Genomic DNA, 20156 nt, shown 5'->3' on the forward strand with positions numbered 1-20156 from the left:
TGTTTGTTTTTCAACTTCCAGCAATCTTTCTTCATGTGCCCTTTCTTGTGACAGAAATAGCACTCCATATTAGCAAATTTATTAGATTTGCTCCTGCTCCTGTTCTTGTCCCTCTTGGGATCTCTACTCGAACTCCTCCCCCTTGACTCAGTAACAAAGACATCTGAACGCGAACTGCTAGCATTCGATTGTCTTCTTGCTTCCTCATTAAGAACACTGTTCTTCACTGAATCCATCGAAATGACACCTTCCGACGCGGAGTTACAAAGAGACATCCTGAAAACCTCCCAAGAATCCGGTAAAGTACCGAGAAGCCATAGACCGTGAATCTCATCATCAAACCTGATGCCCATATCAGACAGCTTGTTGAGCAATCCCTGAAACGCATTCAAGTGATCCGTCATCGGAGTTCCCTCCTGATACCTCAGCTCAATCAACTTCTTGATCATGTACATCTTGTTGTTTCCGGTCTTCCTAGCATACAACTGCTCCAGCTTCTTCCACAAAGAACGAGCATCCGTCTCAGTCTCAATATGATGCAACACATTATCATCTACCCACTGCCTTATCAACCCACACACTTTGCGATGCAGAAGCTTCCACTCTTGATCCGTCTTCTCCTCAGGTTTCTTCTCCTCGAAGACTGGAACATGGAATTCTTTAACAAAGAGCAGATCCTCCATCTTGCCCTTCCATAGATGATAATTAGCACCATTCAAGCTTATCATCCTGCTCGTATTTTCCATCATTCTCACAAGCAACAATAACCCGAAGTTATCAAACCCAAAGCTCTGATACCACTTTGTTGGGATCAGATAAGCAAATCACGCTAGCTCTGAACCCACACTGTTGGGGAAATAAGAAACGGACACGGCGCAGCGGAACTTAGCGGTCGTGTTTCCCCTGACCTTGTGAGAACCTGAGAGGAGAATACTTCGACAGTTGCAGGATTTGATATAAGCAATAATAAAATGAGACAAGCAATTTTAACGTGGAAAACCTCCTCGATGTGAGAAGGAAAAACCACGGGACCGTAGTCCACTCAACAATCCACTATATAAATGTATGTGAGTACAACCACGTCCTCCCTGTTCAACAGCCTGAACAGAACAGAGACACTAGCTTCAAAGAGCTATCTCCAACACAAGAACAACAACAATAAGAGAGCAACACAAAGCTTCAAAACCGGCAGCAACCAAACGACCTCAGCTCACAAGTATTCCGGCAACCAGAGACTAATCCCACCGTACAAATCCAAGATGAACAAGTCAGTAACACCTCTGCCAAATATCAGCTCAATCAGAGAAGATCTCACCGTCGGATTTACCAAACACTCAAGACAGCACCACTGAAGAACTGTGACGACCAGCTTCACGAAAATCCAGACAACAGAAGATCCAACCGTTAGAATCCAAATCCCTTCGGTGAACCTTTAACCCACTGACTGACGAAACTTCCCACAAAATATCAGTCCGATCAGGATCCGTTTGACCCTCCAAACCTGCCTTGACAAACCCAGACGAAAATCTGTCTCTTCTCTCCTTTTCTCTCTTTTGTGTCAAGAGTCTTCTTGAGTACTCTTCTTTCTTTCTTGTGTTCTGTCTCTTCTCACAAACTGGGTTAAGAGACTTTATATATGTGTCTCACTAACCTTAATAACCTCCAAGGCCCAATACTAATCTCATGGACTAATATCAATAGCCTATCACCAAGTTTGGTTATCACCAACCAAACCCATGCAGAAGCTTCCACTCTTGATCCGTCTTCTCCTCAGGTTTCTTCTCCTCGAAGACTGGAACATGGAATTCTTTAACAAAGAGCAGATCCTCCATCTTGCCCTTCCATAGATGATAATTAGCACCATTCAAGCTTATCATCCTGCTCGTATTTTCCATCATTCTCACAAGCAACAATAACCCGAAGTTATCAAACCCAAAGCTCTGATACCACTTTGTTGGGATCAGATAAGCAAATCACGCTAGCTCTGAACCCACACTGTTGGGGAAATAAGAAACGGACACGGCGCAGCGGAACTTAGCGGTCGTGTTTCCCCTGACCTTGTGAGAACCTGAGAGGAGAATACTTCGACAGTTGCAGGATTTGATATAAGCAATAATAAAATGAGACAAGCAATTTTAACGTGGAAAACCTCCTCGATGTGAGAAGGAAAAACCACGGGACCGTAGTCCACTCAACAATCCACTATATAAATGTATGTGAGTACAACCACGTCCTCCCTGTTCAACAGCCTGAACAGAACAGAGACACTAGCTTCAAAGAGCTATCTCCAACACAAGAACAACAACAATAAGAGAGCAACACAAAGCTTCAAAACCGGCAGCAACCAAACGACCTCAGCTCACAAGTATTCCGGCAACCAGAGACTAATCCCACCGTACAAATCCAAGATGAACAAGTCAGTAACACCTCTGCCAAATATCAGCTCAATCAGAGAAGATCTCACCGTCGGATTTACCAAACACTCAAGACAGCACCACTGAAGAACTGTGACGACCAGCTTCACGAAAATCCAGACAACAGAAGATCCAACCGTTAGAATCCAAATCCCTTCGGTGAACCTTTAACCCACTGACTGACGAAACTTCCCACAAAATATCAGTCCGATCAGGATCCGTTTGACCCTCCAAACCTGCCTTGACAAACCCAGACGAAAATCTGTCTCTTCTCTCCTTTTCTCTCTTTTGTGTCAAGAGTCTTCTTGAGTACTCTTCTTTCTTTCTTGTGTTCTGTCTCTTCTCACAAACTGGGTTAAGAGACTTTATATATGTGTCTCACTAACCTTAATAACCTCCAAGGCCCAATACTAATCTCATGGACTAATATCAATAGCCTATCACCAAGTTTGGTTATCACCAACCAAACCCATTTGGGTTTCCTCCATCTAGAAGGAACCCAACAGATCACGTGACATCGCTCAAACCTTGAGCTTACACAACATGTCTGGTCGCTCAACACTTCTGAAAAATTCAAATTGTTTGTATGGAAGCTTTTTAGAGGGGCATTGCCAATAGTAATTTGTGGGTATTTGTGGGTTACTATGAACAAGTAACCTACAAAAGTGGAACCAAAATATCAGTATGGCATGTGTTCTATCTCCATCCACTATAAAGACTAGAAATCACTTGTTCTTGTCCTGTCAGTTCTCGGCTCAGGTATGGAGTTCGCTAATGCGAGGCTTGCTTAGAGATGTACAGCTCATATTGGAATGTCATCACGACACTCATCAAAGATCCCACTTACTACCAGGTCAAACTCTTCATTATCCGTTATGCTTTCCAAGCAACTGTCCACAACATTTGGCATGAAAGGAACTGTCGTCGTCATGGGGCTTTGTGCCATCACCTCCGATTAGAATTGTGAACCACCTTGACAAAACAATTCGCAACAGATTATCTACAATCAGGTTGTGTGGGAACAGAGCTTACGAACAGGGGCTTCTGCCTTCTGGTTTGGTTTGGCTCTAGGACGAACAGTTAGGTTATTCTTATAAGAGTTATGGAAAGTTATATTCTTATTAGAATGATGAAGAGTATATATACACGTACAGAGGAGGTTATCTAGGTTAAGTATTTATACATAAGACCCTATAGTTCTTGTTATTTATATCTTGTCTATACACCCCCTCAAGATGGAGGGGCTGGAGTCACTCCAATCTTGGTGCAGGCAGTGTTGAAGAGACTCCTCGATAACGGTTTGGTTAGTGTATCAGCTAGCTGATCTCTAGAGGAAACATGTGTGACACGAAGTTGGCCTGCTTGGATCATGTTGCGCGTAAAGTGATAGTCAAGTGCGATGTGCTTCATACGAGAGTGGAAAACCGGGTTTGCACAGAGATAGGTTGCGCCAACGTTGTCACAGTAAATCACCGGAGCTTGATGAATATCAATTCGTAATTCAGAGAGCAAGGAGCACAACCATGTAACTTCAGCAGCGGTGTTTGCAACAGCTCTATACTCAGCTTCAGTGGATGATCGCGCAATGCCGTTCTGTTTCTTTGAAGACCATGAGACAGGGTTCTTACCCAAGTAGATGATGTAGCCATTTGTGGAGACATAGTCATCTGTATCACCTGCCCAGTCCGCATCCGAGAAAGCATGAAGAGTAAGAGGTGAATCTTGATGAAGAAAAATACCATGATTTGCAGTGCCGGCAAGATAGCGCAGTACACGTTTAACAGCTTGCCAGTGTTCCATTGTAGGTTGATGCATGAACTGTGAGAGGCGTGCCACAGCATAGGCGATGTCAGGTCTTGTGAATGCAAGATATTGAAGACTTCCTACTACTGAACGATACTGAGATCCATCTTGTAGTGGAGTTCCACCTCGAAGTGTAAGTTTTGGCTGAGAAGGAAGTGGTGTGGAGATCGGCTTTGCATCGGTCATGTTGGTTTTGTGAAGAAGGTCACGTATATATTTATATTGCATCAAGTGAATCCCTTTCTTTGTTCTAGTCACCTCTATGCCGAGAAAGTAATGGAGATCAACTGGATCTTTGATAGAGAATCTTTCTGCAAAGGAAGTTAGAACCTGTTGAACAAAGCGGTTGTTATTGCCTGTGACAATTATGTCATCGACGTAAACTAACACATATGTCAGTGTCTGAGGCGTGCAGTGAATAAACAGAGACGCATCAGCATGTGAGTTGATGAAGCCATTGTTGAGGAGATGTTGTTTGAGTGACATATACCAGGAGCGAGGAGCTTGTTTTAAACCATAGATTGGCTTCCGCAGGCGACACACATGGTGAGGTTTGTCCTTATCAACAAAGCCAGGAGGCTGCATCATGTAGACAAGTTCAGTAAGATCTCCCTGGAGGAAGGCATTGTTGACATCCAGTTGCTTTATCGGCCATGATTTGGTGACTGCAATTTCCAAGACTAAGCGGATGGTCGTAGACTTTATTACCGGACTAAATGTTTCTGAATAATCCACGCCATACTGCTGAGTATATCCCTTAGCAACCAGACGTCCTTTAGGGCGTTCTTCACGACCACAGGGAAGATATTTAGTTGTGAACAACCATCTACACCCAATGACATTTTGGCCTTGCTGTGGTGGTTCTAGATCCCATGTGTGGTTGACAATGTGAGCATCAAACTCAGAGGTAGCAGCGGCTCTCCATTTTTCATCTTTCATTGCTTGTATTATTGTGGTTGGCTCCATATTATTCTTTTGTTTTCCTGCAATAGTAAGAGTTAGTTTCTGGATCGGCTTGGATATTTTATTTTTGGCTCGTGTTTGCATTTTGTGGACATTTTGTAGTGACTGAGTGTTTGGATTTTGTGGTTCAGTGGGTTGTATAGGTACGGTTGGTTGGGTAGTGGTTTGGTTTGGAACTGGTTGTGTCTGAGTCTGGGTCTGAGACTCATTTTGTTGTGGAGCAGTGGGCTCTATGATCGTTGGGTTTGGCTGAGTCATGGGGTTTGACTCATTTTGAGAATGAGCAGTAGGCTCAGAGGTTGAAGGAGAGAGTGAGTCAGGGGAATGAGAAGACGATACCTGAGGTGTTGGCGGTTGGTGAAGGACCGTGCTCGGGGTTCCCATTGCTGGAATAGGTATGACTGTGATCGGAGGGTTCATGGAGGGTGTAGCCGCTGACGATTTCGCAGTACTAGGCGTGGCCATTGTAGCCTCTGTTCTGAAAGGAAACTCTGTTTCAACGAATTGAACATGCCTCGAGGTATAAAGCCGAGTAGTTGCAGCATCGAGACAATAATATGCGCTTTGTGTTGGTGAGTAACCAAGGAACACACAACGTTTTGATCTGTCTTGAAGCTTGTTTGTGTTGTAGGGTCGTAACCAGGGGAAACACAAGCAACCAAAGACTCTGAGCTTCCCATAGTTCGGCTGTTGGCCAAAGAGTTTGAAAAATGGTGACTGCATGTCAACGGTGGGAGACGGCAGTCTGTTGATCAGATAAACGGCAGCCGAGAAAGCATAAGTCCAATAGGTCTTTGGCATAGATGCTGTCGATAACAAGGTGAGGCCAGTCTCTACTATATGTCGATGTTTTCGCTCGGATAGTCCATTGTGTTGAGGCGTGTGAGGAGGGGAGGTCAAGTGAGTGATGCCGTGTTGTGCAAGAAAGCTTCTGAGAGCAATATACTCACCCCTATTGTCTGAAAAGAGTGTTCCAATAGGCATGTTGAACTTCTTCTCAACAAGTGACTTGTAGGCAATGAAAACCTCCTTGACTTGTGATTTTTGGCGTAGAGGGTACATCCAAGTATACCTTGTATAGTGATCAACAAGAACAAGATAGTATTTGAAATTATCAACTGAGGTTATGGGTGAAGACCAGACATCAGTAAAGATGTATTCAAGAGGGCGATGAGAAATGATAGAAGTGTTTGTAAAAGGTAAACGATGGCTTTTATTAATCATGCATTCAGAACAAGATAACTGTTTTTGAGAAGAAGAAATAGGAAGAGAAAACTGAGAAACAATAGAGTTTAAAATGGATAAAGATGGGTGGCCAAGTCTAGAATGCCACGACAGCAGAGAGGTTTTTGGGTTTGATGCAGAAACCATGGCCGTTGCTTGATGAAGAGATACCGGCCATTCATAGAGCTCATTTCTAGTCTTGCCTTGGAGCAATGGGACCCCCGTGCTGAGATCCTTCACCTGAAAGGAAGCAGGAAAGAATTCAACAGAAACTCCATTAGTATTGCATAACCGATATACAGAAATAAGGTTCTTATCAATGTTTGGCACACATAATATATTCTGTAAAGCAAGGTCACGAGTTGGAGTTGAGAGGGTTGAAAGACCAGTGTGTGAGATAGGTAAGCTTGTACCATCAGCAATGATCACATCATCTCCTCCTTGGTAAGGTTGGTGAAGCGACAAGTTGTTGAGATCAGACGTGATATGATGAGTGGCGCCAGAGTCAAGTAACCAGTTTGCAGCCGTGTATGGCGAGTTCATCACCATATTAGCACGAGGTTGCCACGGTCGAAAGGGACTGACGTTGGGGTTGGTGGGGTTGACAGTTTGCTGATGTAGAGTCTGAAACTGAGGGCATCGCCTTGCGCTATGGCCTTGGGTTTGACAGATCTGGCACTTGCCTAAGTAGGGCTTGAAGGGACGCGGGTTAGAGCTCGGCGTGTACTGGTTGCTCGCAGTGTTGTTGTAGGAAGAGGTATTGTACCTCTTATTGTTGTTGTTGTTGTTGTTCCGGTTACTGGTTTGATGACGATGTTGCACCGCATTAGCTGAAGTCGGAACCACCATTGTAGAGGAGTCGCGAGACGCAAGCAACTTTGCCTCATGATTGAGAAGTCTTTCGTGAACTTCTGTAATACTCGGTGGAGTATCTTTGCCTTCGATCTGGTCTACAACTGTCTTGTACTCATCCGGTAGCCCATTGAGAATAATCTCTACTTGATCCTCATGATCATACGGTTTGCCTAGAATCGCAAGCTGATCTAGCTTGGACATCACGCCTTGAAGGTAGTCATCAATTGTCTTATCTCCTTTGATGTTAATCTTCAACTGATCTTTGAGCTGTTTGATATGACCACGGCTCGGTTTAGCATACGTTGCCGCTAGCTTCTCCCAGATCTGAGATGCCATGGTGGTGCGAGAGACGATAGGCTGGATGGAGGGAGAGATCGCACCCAGGAGAGCGCTATAGATCAACTTGTCTTGCCTTGTCCAGCGGACAAAATCTGGATTGGGAGTTACATCATCACCATTGGTGATTGTTGCAGTGGGGATCTCTGGAACAGCATCGAGATGGCTTGCAAGAGCATATCCATCTAAGAGGGCATGGACTTGTAAGCTCCACATAAGGTAGTTGGTGTTTGTGAGCTTGGACACATTTGACATGTTAACGTGAAGAAGCTGATTGTTGTTGAGAGAGATGATCTCAGTTGTGTTTGTGGATGAACTCATGACGGCTTGGGTGTTTGGAGAGAGCGTAAAAAATTAGGTTTCTAGGAGCGTAGCTCTGATACCATATAAGAGTTATGGAAAGTTATATTCTTATTAGAATGATGAAGAGTATATATACACGTACAGAGGAGGTTATCTAGGTTAAGTATTTATACATAAGACCCTATAGTTCTTGTTATTTATATCTTGTCTATAATTCTTTCATTAAGTTCCTTTGTTCTTTTTAAGTTTCAAACACATCTACAATAAAAAAGATGCACCCAAGACTGGTCCAAAAGTTGGGAATTTTTTCAATTACTCTAAGCCAAAATAAATAAAATTATATCTTTACATGGGAAAATTATAAACAAAAAATACATAAGGGAGAAAAATTATATAACTCATGGGCCCCAATTTGTCGCTTATCGCTGGATGCACCTGATGTAACACAGTCTTTTGTTTGAATATAATTTCACATTCATTCAAAAAAAGAAGGTTTCTCGTATCAACAAAACGTTGTTGCTCATAAACTCTCCACCGGGGACAACGTTTCTTTATCCTTGGGTCTTTCTCTTGATGAGTATCTTGGATTTTGCTGTGACCTCTTTGCGCGCTGATCTCGATTTCCTCCTCGTCAAGATCTTCTTGCTTCTTCTCACGATCTCCACCTTAGGCAGCATCTTTAGTTTGATGTTTAAAATTTTGTACTATGAATGTATGATGTTATAATAGACATTATACCATTTTGACATAACCATCTCCATTCGAATGGTATAATAGAATTATAATAGACATTATACCATTTTGATAGAACCATCTCCATTCGGATGGTTCAATTTAGATCAACCAGCTGATTTTCAAAATTAAACCTAAAATTCCAAAAGTCATCCAAATGATCTATCTGAATGAATTATATTTTTATTGCCTAAACGAACAAAATTCTCATCTTTGTTCAGGTGATTTATCCAGATCGAGAAAAGAAGAAGCCCTTGATGGACTATAAACTGATGTATTTGGAAGGCCACTGAATTATGCTTTCTTTCCTGAACCGGAGACCCCTTACAAACCACTCGTGACAAGCACATGCTTGTACACGGAAGCATGGCCTTGCCATCAGATACAAAGAAGGCTGCTGCACGAGAAAGATTAAGAAACATATTTTAAAGTAGTATAATAATATTAAATTTACAAAAAGAAAAATTAGTATAATATTTTTAGCAAAAAAAGAAAAAAAAAAAGAAAGAAAACTAGGTATAAAATAGAGTATAGGCTAGGAAACGTTTTCTAATTTAAAATACAATTTGATTTTTGATTTAATTACTTTTGAAAAAGTTATAAAATATCCAAAATAAAACTTATTAATCTTACAAAATTTGATAGAGCATAGGTTAGGAAACGTTTTCAAATTTTCCCATCAAAATTGTATTTTTCCATCAAAATCATAAAATCGTAATTTCCCGTTAAAATTATGTTTTCCGTTAAACCTAGGACTGGGCAAATAAATCGAACCCAAAAATCCAAGCCGAACCTGATCCAATAAAAATGAATCAGAACCGATCCGAACCCGACATAAATACCGAATGGATCATTTTTTTTTGGTTTTTTGGGTTATTGGTATTATCCGAACCGAATCCGGACCTAAAGGGATATCCGATAGAACCCGAAACATTTAAAATCACAAAAATAACTTCTACCAAATATAATCTTAATTCTTAATATGTATCCAAAATAATTTAAGATATTATTGAACTTCTAGAACAATTATCTATTACATGAAGGTTGATGGTGGAATGTGGCGGTTGAAGCATGAAGTTTTTATATTTTTGTTTTATTTTCATTGAATAATGGTTTTCATTTCATGAGAACTTAGTATTTGTTTTATGATTTCATTTATCTGGTTTTCTTTCTATCACTAACTATGTTTATCTTTCGCTTTTTTACTTATGTTTTGGCTATTAAAATATGTACAAATCATGTATTTTAAATCCGAAGAACCGATTTTATTTATGTTTTAATTACAAAATAGATACAAATCAGATATTTTTAAACCGAAGAACCGATTGGGACCCGAACCCGAAAGTACAATGGGTCTAGTATTGAGAATCGCCAAGCCTGATAGGCACGATATTGCCGCAAGCGCTCGTTGGCTTGTCTCTCAGAACATTTGGGGTGTTCTCAGGTATCTAACTTTGAGCAAACTCTTTATCTCCAGAACATGATTCTTGAGCTTCTTTAAGTATTGGGATTTTACTTGATGGGGTTGTTCTCAAGTGAAACAGAGAACAAAGAGAAAAAAAATGAAAACCTGAGAGTTGAACAAAGTGTGAAACGGGACGTGTGATCATAAAGATGAGCACATGATCTTTTGATTAAAGAGTTCAGACATCGGTAGATTCTTCTTATTGACATCTTGTTAGCTCGTTTGTGATACTAAGAAGAATTCAAATTGGTTATCCAAATCCGAACCGAATCCTCAAGGATCTGAACCGAACATGAAATCCCAAACAGACCCGAAAACGAACCCGAACGCCCACCTCTAATCACTATTATATATCATATATATGTCATCATAGGTTACAAAAATATGTGTTATCATATAATTAATCGTATTTTATACATACCATCAAATAAGTTTTTTATAATTAATAATATTTTATACGTACAATCATATAAATAATCACATATATTATATTTTAAAATTTTAGTGTGAAATATAAAAATCATAATTTAAGTTGGTGTTTGAAATTGGACTTTGTATTGTATTTTTCTTATATATATTGAAAACATTTTTATAGTGGTTATTGGAAAATATGTTAGTAAAAATCAAATTTTGAATATATGTATATTTTCGAATGAATTTTGGATAGAAATCAATTTTAAATTCTTATTTTGATTTGAATATGTATATCAAGTAACATAAATCTATTACTTTTTAATATAATGTAATAGACTTTCAATTTTTTTAATAGTATAAACCCATTAATTTTTTTTCCTAATTTACTACTATTCATGTTTCCAAACATCATTATTTTTTTTTAACTCCTATCTATGTTACTAAACAAAACCTTAACGTACTTCTATTAATTGGATGTATGTACCCGTTATATCATCTAAGTTCACGATAAGGACAAAGTAAATGACTATTGAAAAATAGAAAAGCAAATCAAACAAACCAGAAATTAGTAAAACTTTAAACCTGAGATATGGAGAAAGAGTCGGCTGGAGTTTGAAGCTTGGAATGAGGCTAACGTGGGTGACAAGGATGACATTGATGAGAATGTGGGTGAATCTGCTCTAGCTTGCTGGCAAAAACCATGTCCAAGTTTCATAAAATGCAACGTTGGTTTGTCGTGGACAGATGCAAACCGAAATTGTGGGGTCGCTTGGCTGACACGGAACCATTTGGGAGCTCCGCTAATTCACAGCCGTCGCTCATACTCAATGGTGGCATTGCAGCTAGAGGCTGAGCTGTTAAGTTTCCTGTGGGCCGCAGAGAGCCTATCGACGTTGCGACATAAGAATGTGGTGTTTGAATCTACATCATATTTGGCGGGAGAAGCAGTTTTGAACCCTGATAATTTTCCTCTGTTTCATGTGTTGATTGACGCGATAAGAGAGAAGCTGTCTAGGTTACAACTGTGGTCCATAGCTTATGTACACAGCGGAGCGAACCGGTGCGCGGATGCCATTGCTCGTAGTGTTACAAGGGATCAGCGTTATGCTTCGTATGTGGGGAGAGATGGACCTTCTTGGTTATTGCCTATGATTCAGGCAGATGCTGTTCGAGCGGTCAATGGGTATTAATAAGGAACTGGTGTTTTGCGTACAGCTCATTTGAATCATTTCATTACTCTCTCAACGGTGATCGGTGCACGCAAGGGAGATGATGTTGGTTCTTAGTAGTTTTTTAATTTAATTTCTGGAGCTGGGGGCCCTGTTGGTTCCACCATACTCTGTTTCTTTCAAGAATGTTGTTCTGTTTCTTATAAACTGATTACAAAGCGTTGAAAAAAAAGACTAAACTATATTACATTTTACCGGGTTTCGCCATCGTAAATTGTAGTGCATCCATAATAAAAGATTGAACAACTAATATAAATATTTTTTTGATAAACCCTATCGGCTGATCCAGTCGGTTTCGGGAGAAACGCACTTAGTGCTACAGAGTGGACTGTCTACCACACTGCATGATCCGAGTTTGGAATACCTTCGGAAATTGTTGAAACAATCGTTGATAGACATGTATATGTTTCTTATATACATTGGTGTAGCTTTGATACATGTTTTTTTTTTTGAAACTTAGCTTTGGCACATGTTTGATGTTTCCCAACGGTTTTTAGTGGAATGTGTTATATAACCCGTCCGGCCTTGAAAAATTCGGGTCGAACTTTGAAAAATCCTATCCTAAACAGTGGCTAATCTTTATATCAAAAATATCTAGATTATGAAAAATGGCTGTGAGCTACATTAACTATTAATCTTCATTTTGTAGGTACAAATGTATATGGGATTCACTGAAGAACCATTAGTTGATAATGGTGTTGCCGTGTTGGTGCGTTCACAAAAAGTGGACCGAATTGGTATATTCTAATAAATTGTCGTTTTGTAAGAGTATAAAACAAGTAAACATATGAAATTTTTTTGAATATCACCACAAAAAGAAGGATAATTAGTCGGACGAAGTTATTGTCGTCTTTGTATGAGTAATTCAGTTGGACGAAATTATTTAGGCTAGTGGCATAATTTGTAATTTTTATAGTAATGAAAGCGTATTTAAATAAGTTAGCTAAAAAGAATTGCGAGCGGACAACATTTGCAAAATGGCAGTGTTGTAATTAAATTACAAAATATATATTACTCTTCTAATATATTTTTCTATTAATAAAAATGCATATATTTTATTAAAATTAATTAATTTGCTACCAAAACATATCTTTATTTTAATTTATAAATAAATTAATTTTAAATTTCTAATTGGCTTACTGTGTAGAGTAGTCCTAAAAATCCGAAAAAAGAAATTATGTTTTTTTGCTGACAAAAAAAACAAAACTCTTACATAATTCTTGGTTGATATATTCTTAGTATATTAATTGTTTATTATGGTAAATTTTATTTGCTTACGCTGCAATGAAAGACATTTTTTTACTAAAAAGACAAAATTTAATAAAATATATGTTTAAATAAAACAAACAGAGTTAATCATCACGTCAACTGTGTTTATAATTCTGTCCACCATAATAATAAAGAAACACATAAGCCATTCTCATGGTTTTTGTTAAGAAAGTTATTAGTTTGAAGGTTTATTATGGAAGTTTAAAGCTTGAAGGTTTAAAGTGGAAGGCATGGCCACTTTGGAGGTTTTTAATGGGATTTTCCCATTCATAATTTATTTGAAAAAGTTAATTTAGTATTTATAATTTATTTGAAAAAGTTAATTCAGACGTATTGTATAATGCTTTCTAGTAGTCATATTACGTGATAACGATTTTCTTGTGTTTCTTTTGACGCCGAATCCTTGTACTAGGGTTTTGCCTCGTGTGGATGGCTGCCGCCAAAATTGAAGAGATGGTTTATGAAGACAGGATCAGTGCTTTACCAGAAGATCTGCTTGTGACAATACTGTTGCATGTCCCGATTAAAGATGCAATTGCCACCATGATTTTGTCTAAACGATGGCGCTTTATCTGGACGATCCTGCCTAAACTTGAGTATGATTTCTTTTCTGATGGTGATGAAGATGACGATGATAAAGTTGTTGATAATGATGATGATGATGATGATGATGAGAGCAAGAAAACTAGTTGGTGTTTTTTTGATAAGTCAATGGAACTCCACAAAGCGCCTGTTTTAACAACCTTGCTTATCAAACTTGGTCCTGGATGTTCTAGTGATATTGATGTCAGAAAGTGGATTGCTAAAGCTGTTGATCGCCGAGTGGTTGTGCTAAGATTCAAGCTTTCATGCTCCAACGGCCCAACCAGATTGCCTAAAAGAATTTACACATGTGGAACACTCAAGGAACTAACTCTCGCTCACAAAGTTCTTTTGGATTTCCCATCGTCTTGTTTCCTCCCATCCCTCGTGTTTCTTGAACTTCTCTTTGTGGTCTATAAAGACGATGCTTCTCTTGATAGGTTTTTTTCGCGTTGTCCAGTTCTTAATATTTTGGTGGTGAAACGAAACAGACGAAACAGGGATGACAATATAACAAAGTTTAGTGTGAAAATTCCTTCTTTAGAAGGCTTATTCTATGTTAGTGATGAGATTATTTCGTCACTGCCAGATGAGGATGAGGTAGTAGATACCGGTAAGTGTTTGGCTATAGATACTCCGGCATTATTAGACTTAACCATAATTGATCATTCTGGAGACTCTTTCTCGATTGAGAATATGCCTTGTCTTGAGTTTGCATTAATCAATGTAAAGTCTTTCCCCGATATCGACAAGTCGAAAACATCTCTTTCAGCAGTCCGGTCTCTTGTGTTGTATATGACCGATCAAGTGGTAGCTCTCTATCTCTTTATCTGTGTAACAAACCTGTTAGTTTTGGTTACATTGTCGCATATAATTAACTGTATATGTTGTCGTTTGTTTCGTTGCAGATTTTGCCCTTTAGCACCGTCAAGTTCTCTCGACTTATGAAGTTAAGAATATGTCCACATAGATCAGACTGGTTGGAAGCACTCTTACTTTTACTTAAAAATTCTCCAAAACTTACAGAACTTTTGGTCGATTATGTACGTATATATATCAGCCTCTTCTTTTAGCTTCAACGGGCTAAAATGTTAGTCATTATTTGCTTAATATAGAACCTTCATTGCTTCTCAGGCCTTTACCCCAGATGGGATCCCACTTTCATGGAACCAACCAAATTCTATTCCTGGATGCTTGTCGTCACAACTCAGATTTTTTGAGTTTAGAGAATATGGAGGCAGAGAAGAAGAGAAAGAATTTGTGATGTATATCCTAGCTAACTCTAAGCGTTTAAGGAAGGCGATAATCTCTGTGAAACCCGATCTTGAAAATAAAAATTTGATCATCGAGGAGTTAAGAGATATTCCTAGGGTCTCAACTTTTGTCGAAATGATATGTGTTGGATGATGCATGCATGTCCTAATGTTTTATGTACCTTCGTTGTTTTGAACATATGATGGTTTTCCTTTATACTAAAATTAGAAAGTCACCAGCTATATGTCGCATAGACGATCTTATAGTCTATGTCTCTGTGGGGGATCTATGTATAACATGAGAATACAAACGAAGTCACTATGGTTTGGTACGGTGACATACTTACTCCTGATCAAAACATTAACTAGAACTAATTAAAGAAACTTATATTCTTATACAACAAAACTCCTCTGCACTTGTTTTATTCAGCATTAAGAAACATTTCAGCTCTAACTAATTTCTGCCACTCGCAAGTTACAATAATAAGGCAAACACACGTTTCAACCCAAATCCAGGAACCAATAAGGACTATGAGGTTTCTTCTTTGCTATATTCACAATAATTAGGAGATAATTATGTATGTTCAGCTTGCAAATTGCTTGACAGCTACAAAAACATACCAAGTGCTGAGTTGGTGCTAGCTTGTGAATATGTATATATGCCTATGTGGTGAATGATTTTACTTCTCGTGTTTGTGATTCATACAAATCTTAAAGTTCTTCTTTTATATGCGGAAGGGGCGCAATGATGTGTTCTTCTATAAACTAATGTGTTTGGAAACTCATTGAATTGTGATTTCTTGGCTGAACATGAGACCACACGTCAACACCACGGAGATTCATGATGTAGTCTCAACCTTCACAACCAGATGACTCTTCGTTGAACATGAATCTCAATTGCCTGAAATCAAAGAGAACTAGCAGACTTCTCCTCTAAATTTGCAAACTTAGGTAGTTACTTATGGAAAACATTTCCATTGTCTTCTACTTTTGAATATGTTTTGATGCTCCAATATTTGTTATAAACTTACAACTTAATGTTGATGTTTGCTGACAGATCTTAACTTCAATGTTGGTTTGGTCCATATTTTTTTTTCTCATCTCTTATTTTAGGTGGTTTGGATTTTGGAATTGGCCATTAGCTTTTAAATTGACAAATTTTCTAAAATAGTTTTTTAAAGTTTTTGTCACAAAAATAGCACTCAATGAAGAAAATTACCAAAATAAATTTTATTAAAGGATAAAAATGCATATTTATCCTAGGGTTAACTAATCTAGATTTAGGGTTTAGAGTTAAGGGTGAAGTTTTGGGAATATAGTTTCAAATTTAAGAAAATAAAAAATAAATATTAGAATGAGAAATTTCCTAGGATAGCCATTTTTAAGTTTTTGTCACAAAAAATAGCACTCATTGAAAAAAATGACCAAAATAAGTTTTATGAAAGAGTAAAAATACATATTTTATCCTAGGGTTAACTAATCTAGACTTAGGGTTTAAAGTCAAGTGGTTCAGTTTTGGGATAGGGTTTCAAAAATTTAAAAATAAAAATAAATATTAAAATTTCCAAAATAAAAAGGGGCTATTTTGGTCAATTTTTTTTGAAGACTATTTTTTTTGACAAACACTTAAAAATGATATTTGAGAGAATTACCCTAAATAATATTATGAATAAAAGTATTATTCAAAATTTATGACAAACATGCTTTCAAATATATCTAAGAATAAAAATATAACTTGAAACATCTGATTTATAAAGAATCGTTAGGATATTTACATCCTTTATACATTCAAATTTTGAGTCATATTAAATTATTTTAAACAAAATGAAGACTTTTTTTATTATCAAATCTAATCGATTACAAATTTATCTTACAACATTTTTTTAAAAAGATGACTAAGATTATTATTAACAAATACATACGTTTCCAATTTATAATAATAAAACCTATCTCTCTATTGCTCCACCTGATGGTTGGTTCTACAACGATGTTGAGTGTTATATCGTTTTCTCACTTACCCATCAAATCCTTTGGAAATATTTCATGGTACAATTCATTTTTCTTGATTTTTGAGTTTAGTATCTATATATGATTCTTGATAATCCTACCCTTAACCCGTGAGCATCACTTCGATGACTTTGGCATTAAAGACGGTGATCATGTTTGTAGTCGCCCTCCTATTGTAATGCATCATTGAGGATGTTATTGTTTTATCTTTTGAATTGTCATGTGGTAGAATAGAGCTTGTCTAGCTAATTTCGCTAATCAGGCTTATGTAGATTGTTATAGTCAATATTAGTTTCGATTACGTTCCCCCTTAATTTCTAGTAATGCTTTAATGGGTTTTAAGCTTTTATGTACAAACATCTTCCATCTTAGTTCAAAGATGCAACATATGCTATTATGCACATGAACCATTATGAAACATATATGACCAGGCCTGGCTTGACACAAACCAAATCTCTGCTTCACTCAACACACAAGTCATTCAGCATCCATTAACTTGTACTTTCGATTTTATTTTAGATTTCGTGCAGCTTACAAAACCTACTTTTTGAATTTCACCAAACAGATTTGGTAAATTTTTTGTATCCTACTCTAGATCTTTTGTATAAATATTCAAAACATATCAAAACTATTGATGTTATATTTCGAACAACACATTTTATTATATTATTTCATCTTAAACGCTTTTTCAATAACAACAACATCCTTGGATGTCAGTACATCAGCCAAATTCGTAATTATATTTATTGCAATATCTAACACAACCAAAGAGAATTTCCTCCTTACACGGCCAAAATCCTCCAAAGGACATGTCTTCTATTCCAAATCTTGTTTATCAATAAAATAAATCATTAATACAATATCTAAAGAAATCTTGTTTATCAATATCCACATGACAAAAACATATCTGCAACTAAAAATAAGTTATTACCCGGAAAATCTAAAGTAGTTGAAGGAGTTTCAGCAGTTATTGTACGACAGTTGTTAAAAGATATGAATAGAAAGATAGTTAAAACAAATGAAACCAAAGTTTTTACGGTTCTAACCATTTTGATGATGTTCTTCTTATTCGTTTTGTTGAGTATATTACTTAGAGTCTTAGACTGATTACATATATACTAATACAAACATTCAAAATAGTTGTCATGGTCAAAGATAAAGAAGGAATGTAATGTGCATTACTTTTCTTATAAGATTTAGTCAAAACGTTCAAAAAAAGAAAAAAAATATTTAGTCAAAACAAAAATAAATAGATTAATTTCTTACCTAGTAACATTTGAACATTGGTAGGAATACATATTCTTTCCATATGTAGTTAACTATGCAACTTTTGTTTTTGCTTAATAACATTTGAACATTGGTAGAAATACATCATGCGATATATTAGAAAAAGTCATTAAGTGATTTTTTACCGTGTATGTGAGTTGTCAGATTAAATTTATAATTTAATCGATCGAGGATTTTTATTTTCTATTTATTCAATTTGATTTAAAATAGAAAATAATCATATGCCAAATTATATCAATTGCTGAACAATCTAAATAATGTTATGAATAAAAATAATATTGAAAATTTATCACACATGTGTTGTCAAATATATCCAATAATAAAAATATAATTTGAAACATCTGATTTATAAAGAAGCGAAAGAATAGTTTACGTCCTTTGAACATTCAAAATTTCAGTCATATTAAATTATTATAAACAGAATGAAGACTTTTTTATTATCAAGTTTAATCGAATACAAATTTATCTTACATCATTTTTTAAAAAGATGACTAAGATAATTGTCGATAAATACATTCAAATTTTGTATAACTGGAACTTGTTACATCAGTTGACGTTGCAAAATAAAAAAATAAACTCCTAAACATTTTATTTAAAACAATTTTTTATTGAGAGTGATAACTGAATATTTTATCCCTTTTATTCAATACTACAAGCGCATAACATATCACAATAGTATAGAAGCGATCAAATCCACAAAAAATAAGCTCACACAACAAGTTTGCGAGAATAAAGTCAAGATAAGTCAAAAAGATGGTTTTCAGGTTTCAGTGATAAAATTCTTCAACTATTTTTGATTCGTAATAAAAGACCCAACTAACTTTTTAATGTTTCAAACCTTTAACTTACAAACCGTTAAATTCTGTCATCTTTCGTCTATAATTCTATAATACAAGGTGACAAACATTAAAAGTTTGTAAGTTGAGAGGTTGAAACATTAAAAACTTAATTGAGGAATTTTCTTTCGATTGGAAAATGGTTAAGGATTTTAATCACTAAACATATTTTTAAAGAAATTGATTTACAAAAAAGAATAAAGAAGTTAATTTTCCTCTAATTATCAAATGTTTAAATGACTATAAACTGACAATGAGAAAGTAGTAGCATAAGTACATAAATAACCGGACTGTAAATACAATTTTAAAAGGTTCAGTTATCAGATAATACAGATTCAAAGTAAGGAAGTTTGATTCACAACTGTAGCGAGATTATACGAAAAGAAGATCGAATGTACGGGAACTAGTTAAAGAATTTGTTGTAGAGAATGACTTAGACCATTGAACATGCTCAAGGCATCCTTAAATAGGATTTCTCAAGATTCCTCACCAAGCTAGACACTTAATGACAGTTTTCATATTTGGCTTAGTAAAATATCACCGTCAAATGGTTAACTCATTCCCTAAAATATTTTTCTTAACTGTTTCCAGAAAACCCGATCTTTATTTTGTATAATCCCACTACGATTGCTAATCAAACATTTCTTACTTGGAACCAGCATTATCCCGATAAACGAATTTTCTTTAATTGGCTTTACAATTACGTTCTTTCTGTACTTAGGCTACCATCATCCCACTGACATGTTACAATAATTTTGTCAAAGCCAAAGTTTTCTTAATTAACAAGAAACATTTGATAAAAATAAAAAAATCAAATTTTCATTATTTGTTTAACAATGAAAAACTAGATTTTTCTATCGTTATGTTTTTTTGCTTCTTCTTTTCGTTTTTAGCTGGAGTAGGCCGCTGAATCGACAAAGAAGCTTGATGAGGATGTTGAAGAGACTGAGATTGTGTTGGAAATAGAGGAGATGGTAATCTCTCTCGGTCTCTTTCTTATGGATATTCATGTTTGTTATGGTTTTTAAGGTTTTAGTTCTTCTCTGTTTCTGATATTTGAATTGGTACTTCTAATCAAAACCAACAACTTCATAGGACGTTGAATAAAAGAAAATATTAGTTGAATACATGTTCTTATACACATGCTAATTAGAAATATAATTTATGCGTTTGAATACCTTCTT

The 20156-nt window shown here is 36.5% G+C and overlaps 1 protein-coding gene across 1 annotated transcript; it reads left to right on the plus strand.

The window, feature by feature from the left end:
* The first annotated feature begins 13436 nt into the window (after positions 1-13436).
* LOC103862161 (putative FBD-associated F-box protein At1g05080) lies at positions 13437-14537 on the plus strand. Its single transcript, XM_033287443.1, has 2 exons — positions 13437-14434; positions 14498-14537. Exons 1-2 carry the CDS (start codon positions 13437-13439, stop codon positions 14535-14537), a joined length of 1038 nt encoding a protein of 345 aa, XP_033143334.1.
* Positions 14538-20156: the final 5619 nt, after the last annotated feature.

The sequence above is a fragment of the Brassica rapa genome, chromosome A03 (assembly GCF_000309985.2).
Source record: "Brassica rapa cultivar Chiifu-401-42 chromosome A03, CAAS_Brap_v3.01, whole genome shotgun sequence".
In the NCBI taxonomy this organism is placed as follows: Eukaryota; Viridiplantae; Streptophyta; class Magnoliopsida; order Brassicales; family Brassicaceae; genus Brassica; species Brassica rapa.

Excerpts from the sequence above, each read along its gene's own strand:
- LOC103862161 (XM_033287443.1), top strand. The coding sequence starts at position 13,437 with ATGGCTGCCGCCAAAATTGAAGAGATGGTTTATGAAGACAGGATCAGT. Across the intron at positions 14,435-14,497 it reads TTTATCTGTGTAACAAACCT|ATTTTGCCCTTTAGCACCGT; the intron begins GTTAGTTTTGGT and ends GTTTCGTTGCAG.